The 10635-nt window shown below is 37.9% G+C and overlaps 1 protein-coding gene across 2 annotated transcripts; it reads right to left on the bottom strand.

Moving 5' to 3' along the window:
- Positions 1-1153: 1153 nt before the first annotated feature.
- Positions 1154-6542, bottom strand: LOC122760135 (leucine-rich repeat and immunoglobulin-like domain-containing nogo receptor-interacting protein 1). Of its 2 annotated transcripts, none has more exons than XM_044015189.1 (3): positions 6429-6542; positions 4258-4335; positions 1154-3585 (listed from the first exon to the last, which is right to left on the bottom strand). In XM_044015189.1, exon 3 carries the CDS (start codon positions 3571-3573, stop codon positions 1744-1746), a length of 1830 nt encoding a protein of 609 aa, XP_043871124.1. In that variant the 5' UTR covers positions 3574-3585; positions 4258-4335; positions 6429-6542; the 3' UTR covers positions 1154-1743. The 2 variants fall into 2 exon arrangements, with proteins under 2 accessions (XP_043871124.1, XP_043871125.1); XM_044015190.1 differs by lacking the exon at positions 6429-6542 and adding an exon at positions 4701-4762.
- Between the last annotated feature and the right edge of the window lie 4093 nt (positions 6543-10635).

Here is a 10635-nt window from a genome sequence, read left to right on the forward strand (position 1 = left end):
GTACAATAATTCTATTGATAAAGACGTTATTTTAACTGTATACTGTTTATCAGGTCCAGTGCGTTGGTACAGTTTGTTTTCAATGTTTAACATACCCCACAGAAAATTAAGTAATACTAACACTAGATAAACTAGATTTAGACGGCTATTACCTGATACGATCATGTATGCGTTGAAAAAATTTGCTAAATATATATAAATATCAACGAAACGTATTTAAGTGATTCAATGTTATTACTGCTGTTCGGTGTAGCTACCATAGGCTACCGCGTTAGCTTATTCTATGTGAATCGATTCACTCAATCCACTCACGTCGTTAAAGCCTCCGTAAGTGGTCTTGTAGAACTCGTCCTCTTCTTCAGCATCCAGTAATTTGGACATGCGGTTTCCCGCAGTCTTTCTAGGCTGTCGACCTACCACCAAACTCATGATGTTTGATTTCTATACAAACAAAGCTGAATTACGCTTTGTTAGCTCGCTAATGTTAGCTCGTGTTGTGCTAACTTTTATGGAGATTTACTCCGACAATACGTCCTGTATCTTCTCAACTATATGTTCGGTTTCGTGTTACATTTAAATTGAATAGTGTTTAATTCACACACATGTGTTTAATCAGTAATAACGTTATCTAACTATATATAAATCTACTGATATCCGATGCTAGCCGCTGCCTTCAATAAACTAACCAACACTTCCGGGGCAGGTGACGTACTTCCGGCGTACGGGGGTAAAATTGTATTCAAAATAATTTTCTCTTTACTAACATATTATTGACTGCGTGTTCTCATTTTACTTTTTATTCAGAGTGACTTGATCAAACAAACTGTTATTTACTGCCTTAAAGCTACATGTATTAGTGTTATTTACATGAATCCATTTACGCTATCTCATCTGTTGTCATGGAAACTGGTGATGCTGACACTCAGAGAGCAAATGTATTGCCATGGCAACAACATTACTTGTCTTAACCAGCTTGTGGTAGTTTTGACAAATGTTATAAATCATCTTTATGTTCATGTTATTATAATTTTCAAAAACACACACTCTCCCTCTGTGTGTGTGTGTGTTTGGACTCTGAGAACCACAAAATAAGCACACCAACATATACAAAGTGACATTTCAAAAAACACACAAACACTTTATTGTATGCTGCTTGTTCAAATATATATATAAAAGTAATTTATTGGTACAGTAAAGTACAGTCAGTATAATATGTGCAATGTTGGAATAATGTTTCAAAAAAATGAAAAGTAAGTAAACAAGTGAACATAAAATAAGGTTTCCAGATAATATATACATGCATATGTATATTTCCTTAAAACAGCTGTAGCCTAAATCACAAGATTAGTTCATCTGACTGGTCTATGACTTGTTATAGTGTACTTAAAGTGTTTCAATGTATACAGTAATTATTAACAATGGAAATATTTGAATAAGAAAGTTAAAAGTATTTTACTTATATATTATACAGTACACATTTTTCATCTACTACTACCTTTGGTTAGTTTGCATTTTAGTTTTAATTGAGAGAAGTACATTTGAAGCAACACAACTTGTAGTCTTTTACACTGCAACAGAAATGTCCACATTTATATGAATGTATAGATAGTCAGCCTTTCCAGTGCACAAGTTCACGTTCCATTCACTTTTAATCCTTGCAGTGATATTCCAGGTGTTAGTGCAAAATATACAGCTATCAAAACTTTCTTATATCAAGTTGTACCAAAAATGTTATTTATCGACTCATATAAGTTTCATTGTAAACCTGCTGGTCTCCATGTAGTTGCCTGTTCCTCTGTTACTGTTCGACCCGGCGCTCCGTGGCACATATGCGATTGTAGCCGTGTGCTTTATTTGCCCTTTGCTCTTACTCCAGAAGAACATGAAAATAAAACAAAGGCTCACAGAGCTGAAAAACGAAAGAAAACCGATAGCTGCTGCTATTAGTAATGTCTTGACATCAAAGGGAAGTTTCTGATTTTCATTCACACCCGGAGAGGCCGACGGAAGCTCAAACCATCCTTGAAAAGGAAAGGGTTTTTTATGAGATGATGGAAAGGCTCGGACATGAAGGCTGACAGGCAGGCTGTCGTTTCCTGCTGCATTAGATGCCACACAGTGATAAGTACCACTGTCCTGAGGCTGAGCATAACGAACCTCCAATGAGCCGTTTGTGAGAGCCCGTATTCTGCCAGTCGGTGATAAAGCCTTTAGTTGTGGGTTCAGCCAGGTCAAACGGGGCAGAGGGTCACCTTCTGCATTGCAGTAAAACATCACCGTGTGACCCTGATCAACGATCACCCTTTGAGGATTGCGGTTTAAAATCCGAGGCTGCCGACAAGTGAGCAAACCCTGAAGCTCGCCGCCAGAAAAGTCGAGAAAAGTCCAGTCCTCCAGCTGGAGGGAGGTAGTGCAAGTAGGCGAGTGTTTGCCAAAGTCCAGGTACAGGTGTCTTCTCACCACCCACAGCAAACGGCAGTCGCACGCCAGTGGGTTGTTATCAAGTCTCAGGGTTTTTAGGGTGTCCACAGACTGAAAAACGCCGGACTCAAGTGTGGTGAGAAGATTTCTGGATACATTCAACAATCTGAAATTCATTAAACCCCTGAATGCTCCGAGCTCGATGTGTAGCAATGAACCACCGACCAGATGGAGCTCCTGGAGCCGGAGCAAGTCTCCCAGCAGGTTCCCCTGAATGGAAGTGATTGGATTAAAGGAAAGGTCAAGGAATAAGAGATATACGAGATGATGCAGAGGAATGTAGGGTATAGCATGTAGGTTACCATGTCTTATGGAGAGGGATGTAAGATTTAAGCCAAAGAGGCTGTTTCCTGACAGCGTCTCTAGCCAGGGACAGTGAGAAATGACGAGCTCCTTGAGGTGCACTAGATGATGGAATGAATAGTTTGGCAAGGTGGTGAGACCCAGGCGGTGAAAATGAAGGCTCCTCAGCACACGGATTGGTGTGAGCGCTTCTGTTGGAACAGCAGTGAGGTTGCAGGCATCGAGGTGCATCTCTTGCAGACTTGTTAGTCCACTGAAGGCTTGACGAGAGATGAAAACTAAGTCGTTGTCTGCTGCGCTAATGTACCGCAGGGCCACCAAGTCACGGAAAGCGAAATCCAGGAAAACAAGAATCTCGTTGCTGCTTATGTCCAAGAACTGCAGGTTTGATAAACCAGCAAATGCTCCCACTGGAATAATCTTCAGGCGATTGCGGGCGAGACGCAGTGTGAGCAGATTCTCCAAGCCGAGAAAGGCTTCCAGGTCAACTACTGCCAGGAGGTTGTCACTTAAATCCAAGTGTAAAAGTTGTGTTAGTGTCTGAAACTGTTGATGCCCCAGAGTTTTAATCTTATTGTGGGTCAAGTTTAGTATTTTAGCATCTTGTGAGAGACTGTCAGGTGTTGTGCGGAGTTGGCCATGAGAGCAGTTCACCTGAAGCAGCTCAGTGTTACAGCGGCAGGACTGTGGACACGGCTGGAGTCTTTCAGCTGCGAGTGCCACATCTGCTGCCACCAAGTAGAGAAGTGCCCAGCACAGGTGCTGATGGACGGCGATCCCCTCAAACATCTGGTGCCGTCCCTGCGTGTGTGTGAGAGTAAGAGTGAGAGGCGTGAACAGTGAGAGAGTGATGATGGAATGAAGTTGCTCAAGTCACCTCAGGGAAAGTGGACACACAACAGTCTATATCTCTAATAACTATATCTTCAAAATGTGTTTCACCAAAGTCCATAGAGAAAATGGTCATTTTTAGCTGGCAGGGACACGGGGGCTGCCTGTCTACTCCTGCCTTGTTTGGTAAATTAGTGTCGTTTAATCCTTTGTTTGGTAAATCCACACAAAGGATTTCAAACACCGAAATCAAAAAATGTAATATTTGAACTTACTGATGGAGGCAGCTGTGGAATAACAACCCATGCGAGCCATTATCTAAAATGTGTTTATTTTCTCTATGGACTTTGGTGTGGTGAGGGGTCAAGTATAAAAACATCAGTGTGCAGCCACATAAAGCAGCAAAAATAGACTTTAGCAGGTATAGATTTTTTTAAAATGAGTCTTTTCTAAAAGGGCTATAATCTGTTTTCCTTCGGTCCCTGTTGGCAGACACGTCATCATTGAGAGTGAGTGTCCAGCACCCAGAGAACCCATAGAAACTGCATCACTTCAAAAAAGCCTGAACCAACTCTTGGAGTTGTGGCACGTGACATTGATCTGTACTTTTAACAGAAAAATATAGCTTTATTTCTTCCTCACCTGTCAGCTAACAGGAAGAAGCTTTTCATAACCAGATGACTGCTGATGGAGGGTCCCGTCTTCATAGACTTACAGACACTGAAAGACAAAAAAAAAAGAGAGAGACAGAAAGCAAAGGACGTCAACGCCGCTGTCAAATTCAGACTGTAATTATGTTGTTGACAGTGTTGTGATAATCCAAGTCAGAGATGAGGCAAAGAAGTGTATCTTGAAAAGAAAAATCTCATTAGTCTTTCCCCTCACTGTAGATTTTACAGCGTTAATTGTGTTTTTAAATATCATCTTCACTGCCTTTTATTCTCACTTCTGTTCTTGTTTTCTTCTTTTGAGGCAACTTCCATTCACCGACCATGTGATGAGACTGAAATCTCTGCCAAACTTGGATATGGACATGTGAGTTGAGATTATTTTTTTACATATTCAAAGGTGTAGAATACACTTACATGCTCAGGTTGATGTTTTGTGCCAAAATTGTACAAAATAATGCTACGGGCACCATGGAAATACAACCACAAACAGACTACTGGGTAAGTTAATACAAAGTGTTTGCCATTTGTGAGACTGAAGGAGGCCGGGCTAGATGTAAGCCCTGTAAACCGCTTTTAAATCACTATTAATTAAATCTCTGACCTCTAAAAGACCAACATCAATCAAACTACTTTCTGTGCGGCTCAGTGTGCTTTACATGCTGAAACATGCGGTGGACTTAAACTGTCTCATCTCTCATCCAAGAGGTCATAATCCTGGAGTCCGTTTAATTTCTTTGACAGATAAGAAGAAAGAACACGTTGTCATTACAGACGGTCATTTCGTGTTCAAAAGCAAAAAAAAAAAGAGCGAGAAAGGGCAAACGTGTACCAGATGAAATGTCATCCTAATTTACAGTAAAAACTCAGTTTTTACTTATTGTTGACATCATTCGTTTTTGGATATTTTATCATATCAGGAGAGCACATAGTATTACTCAGCATTTTTACTTTCAGGTCGGCTCATTTAGCTGCTCTAATCGCAGTGAAATCACAGTATGTGGCATTTTTGCAGTGTGTTCTGCGTCTTTAAGGGCGAGTACGTTTCATTTAGCTGTGTAAAAATGTTGAAACAACACACAGACAAAGACGTCTGGTTGTTATTCATGCCTATGATTTCACCTTTGGAGAATAAATCTTAAACTTACTGGGGGTTTTTGTTATGTTGTTTTTTTTGCAGACCCAGCAGGCAGATATTTTGAATTTTGTTCAATTTTGTAGATTTCATTATAGAAAAAACATACAATTTTGCATTCTATTTAAAGTTGATTCATTGTTGATGTAAAAAAAACAGTTTAAACGTATTGTTTTCCTCCAACATATTACCGAACATGCAGCTAAATAATTGGCAGCACTATTATTCAGGCTTTATGTAAGACTACAAACATTTCTTCTATAATAAGCCCCCTTCTTTTTTTGTTATCTTCTTTTTTTGATCACTTGCTAAATCACCACTAGAGAGCAGCAACAGCAGAACTACATGTGTTCATTAGTTGGAGGTCATGTGGCGATGCTGTCCATGCGTCCTGCCCTGACATTAAAGTCGACTCTAACCGTCACATGATTATGTGTGTGTAATCTGCGCGGTCGCGTTGTGTGAGCATCAGTTCATCCAGCAACCTCAAACAAGTTTATAAAAATGACTGACGGGCCAACTCGTGAGAGAATGTGTGACTGTCTGAAATCTGAACAAAAATGGCCAAGAGTAACAGAATAAAAAGATAGAATATTTAACACCTTGTGGTGGTGGTGGGATGCCGCCCTCAGTTCGTGAACATGGACGGTGAAATGAGGACAATCTCAGGTCCATTTGGGACAGAAATCGGTGATTTAAACATCAAATCTATCAATTTTATGACCATATTTACACACCCACAAGAGTTCAAATCTCATTTCTAAATTTGGATTTATATTCATAATTCAAAGTCAAAGTGGAACATGTTGGAATGATTCCCACTGTATATATGAGATATCATTATTCAGGTCTTAGTTTATGTTTTGCTGCAGCTATTTATATGAATATTAAGAGTAGGATTATTGATGCTGACAGCAGCTCCCCTATACAATAAATTATTAAAAATGTGCAGGATTTAGAGAACTGCAGCAATGTATAAGTAAAGTAGAAAAAATAAAAAAAAAACTCACTGTCTCCTCGGTGTGAATGTCTTGTCATTGTTACGGCTCCATCTTCACACCTTTGTCTATGATTGCAAGTGTAGTTTTTTCTGCTCTCTGAATAATCTGTCTGTCAGACACACACCGACGTACCGCCACGGCAAATCTTCATCCTCCCATCTTCAGAGTCTCGACTCCAGTGGAAGCGTGAAGCAACGACTCGGTTCCTCTGTTGCTTCGCTGTCCTCATGGCAACAACAATCTGGCTCCGGAGGAAGCAAGTGTTTGATGCATGCTGGGGGGGATTATATGCCCGAGCTCCTGGACTCCATCCAGCATACTGCACTGGATGAACGTCAAGGAGGAAAGACACAGGTCAGCCAAACACAGAGACTTAGGGGCAACACCAGATGGGATTGAATTGAAGGACAGACACTTAAAAATAAAGGAATATCTTGGATCTTTTTTTTCTGTTAAAATTGTTTCAAAGTTTGATTATGATCCACTTGTATTGTAAATTCAGAATCTGCTGAGGTAAAGGTTTTAATCTATCCCACGTTGTGCAGGCATCTGGAGATGACCTATACTGTGACCCTCGTTTGATAGTAGGTGTATAATTCGAATCAAACTTTCTTATTGTATTTATTTTATTCATGTATTTAATTTATTGATCCATATATATATATATATATATATACATACATATATATATATATATATATATATCATGTATGTATGGGAATATGTGGGGTGCAGGGTCTTATTCGTGTCTCATAGTATAAGTATCATACTGTTAAATCTCCATCAATCATATTCTTTTTTTGTAAATGACTAATGTCTTGTTAAATGTACCTGTTTAAGACCTTAGTCTTAAACAGGTACATTTATCATTTATATTACATTTACATTTTACAATATTACATTTTGCTATCTGCTGAGATCTGCTGAGGTAAAGGTTTTAATCTATCCCACGTTGTGCAGGCATCTGGAGATGACCTATACTGTGACCCTCGTTTGATAGTAGGTGTATAATTCGAATCAAACTTTCTTATTGTATTTATTTTATTCATGTATTTAATTTATTGATCCATATATATATATATATATATATACATACATATATATATATATATATATATATAACTATCTATGTATGGGAATATGTGGGGTGCAGGGTCTTATTCGTGTCTCATAGTATAAGTATCATACTGTTAAATCTCCATCAATCATATTCTTTTTTTGTATTGACTAATATCTTTGATGCAAATGTGCCTGTTTAAGACCTTAGTCTTAAACAGGTACATTAGCATCGACCCCCATATTACATTTACATTTTACAATGTTACATTTTGCTATCATATGAGTATCATATAATATCATAAGCTATATCTCAATTATGCACCTTTGATAATACTGTTTTGCACAGTATGACTTTGTTATTTATTCTATATACAATCTGATTGTGCATTGCACTATTTTCACAGCTGTTTTCATATGATCTCATCATCTATTGTGTCTCATTCATTTTTACTTATGTCAATATGGTTTGAGAGCGTTTATATCAGGTGTGTCAAACATACAGCCAAGGCCCAGGAACCAGCCGCTAGAGGCTCGATCCGACAGGATGAGTTTGTGAAAATTTCACATTATGATTAGAATAAATGCTGAGTATATACTAAGGTACTTTCTGCTCCAGATACCTGTGACTAAATATTTTGCGTACTTTGTAGATCCACTGTTTATCTGTACTGCTTGAGTTCTTAATGCATAAATAGTAAGCAGTAAATAGTAAATAGTAAGATTAATGATAATATTGTTCAAATTGCACTTATTTTTCTCAAGAAATTTCAGGTTCCATGTATGTTTTGTAAAGATATTTCATTAAATGTAAACAAAGGGAACTTTACTGCAACACTCCTTGTGTTAAGTTTCAACAAATTTCCTTCAGGGACAAATAAAGTGCTTTGAATTTAATTTAATTTCTGCTCTTTACTTCGACTGAAGCTAATCAACTTGATCAACTTCAACTGCTCTTTGAATAATCACAGATAAAAGCTAACGTTCTGAATTCAGAATGTCTGGAAACAAGTGGACAACAAAGAGGCGGTAGAAATATGTAGTGTCAATGATGATGATGAAATGTTACTGGAAAATAACAGTAATAACTTTAACTTCACATACACTCAGAGACATATAGCATACAAAGACAGGGCAAGGATACAACTCTACACAACAGAAACTCAGAGATGAAAATTAGAAGTTAAAAATGAAGCTACTTATTGAATCAAAATGATTTTAATTATTCAGCTTAATCATAAAGAACGACTTTACGGGATGAATATTTAAAGCAAACCAGCTTGTTGTATTACTGATTAATTATGATGAATGACTAGTTAAAGGACTTGTTTGTGTCGATAGTACAGTTGAAATGGGCTTCAGAAGAAATGTTTCTTTGTAGGAATAAAAGAAGCAGTAAATATGTATGTGGAGAAAATAACAGTAACATAGAACTGCGACATGTTAATGCTCACAGATTAGTACTATTATTATCCATTATTGCCCTAGATAAGCTCAGTGAAAATGACATAGCGTTTGTTCTGCTTCAGGTGAGCACTAACATTACACTAAATCTAAAGTAAAAGTTCCACTAAGAAAATGTGGGTGTTAAGATCTACTGTAATGCATTTAACATTCTCTGACTGAGAGAAATGTTTCTTCCTCCTGTGGTTAAAAAAAATCCTCCCCACGCCTCTTAAAGAGAGAACGTATTGGCTGTGGGCTTTATAAATACGATGGCTGTGAATTCATTCTGCACTTTCTTTCTTTCTTTGAGCTGTTTTTCACACAAACACTGATGATTCTCTTTGATATTCAGATAATTTACGTTTGATCTGCAAAAAATCCCCAGAATATTTCAAATCTGAAGAATAGAAGCCCTCGTATGTGTGTGTGTGTGTGTGTGTGTGTGTGGTGTGTGTGTGGCATGATTATGTGGAGTGTTGACAGGAAAAGATGCGTGATCACCACAGAAGAGGAGCCCATGCTGAGAGAGGAACTCACCATCTGGTGCCTTGGGGAAGTTGTGTGTTCATCAGCAAATCTCTGTCCAACCAACCCCGGAACCAGGAAGAGGAAAGATCAGATTGAATGCCAGTTACAGCCTCGGCCAAATCAAAGTTCCACGTTGTATAACGTCCTCCTGTTGTTACTGCTTTGTTACGTCACAGCTGCTCTGTGCTCTGATGACTATTGTGTGAATTTTTCTGGGGGATTCCTACGATAAAAATGTTTCTTTATGTCATGAGACAAATGCAAATGAAGGACTGCTCATTTTTGTTTATATTTTGATATTACATGATGTTAATTATATTATTCAACTTGATTTGAGTTGGAAAGAGTACTGAATATAGTCTACTTGAGTAAATTAAACTATTTTGATAACATTTTACTGAAGTACAAGTTAAAGTAAAAAAGTAAAACTTAGTTACTTTAATAACAAGTTTGGGGTTATTTCTTGTGTCATGCAAAAAGACAAGGGGACACAAATCTCACATGAATTGTTTTTGATTAAAGGCAAAACTTTACAAATTAAGGTGCTGACAAAATAAAATATGTAAACTATGTAAACACATAATGCATCAGTCAGGTCACATGTCGCTGACTCAGGGGCCTTAATTAGTGCCAATTCACCTGTCCTCATCATTCACAAAGTTCCTGGTGCGTTATTTAATTTTTTTAATATGTAGTGAAGTATACAGTACTTAAAAAAACAAAACAAAAACATACTTGCAATTACAAATTTAAAAACTTAAAGTACACATTAAAACCTTCTTAACAGTAACGTGAGTAAGTGTAATTCATTACTTTCCACCTCCCATTAAAAGACCAAATATAATGATGATAAAAGTACTGCATTCAGGAATTTCAATCAGGTTTTGGTCTCTAGACCAAAACCTGATTATCTCCAGTGAAGGACAATCTTAACACTTCAGCATACCTAAACATTTGGGACAAATCTATTCTTCCTACCTACCTCCTACCTGCCTTCCTGCCTTCCTTCCTACCTACCTACCTACCTACCTACCTGCCTGCCTGCCTGCCTACCTATGGTCAGTTGTCTGAATACGTTTGTCCATATAGTGTATAATGCCACTTCAATGTAAATAAATTTGTTTTCTTTTTTAAATGTAAATGTCCCACCACAGTCTCTTACACCAACAGGAACTTTTGAGCAACC

The sequence above is a fragment of the Solea senegalensis genome, unplaced genomic scaffold, assembly GCF_019176455.1.
Source record: "Solea senegalensis isolate Sse05_10M unplaced genomic scaffold, IFAPA_SoseM_1 scf7180000013006, whole genome shotgun sequence".
In the NCBI taxonomy this organism is placed as follows: Eukaryota; Metazoa; Chordata; class Actinopteri; order Pleuronectiformes; family Soleidae; genus Solea; species Solea senegalensis.

Coding starts and splice junctions, on each gene's coding strand:
- LOC122760135 (XM_044015189.1), bottom strand. CDS start 3,573: ATGTTTGAGGGGATCGCCGTCCATCAGCACCTGTGCTGGGCACTTCTC.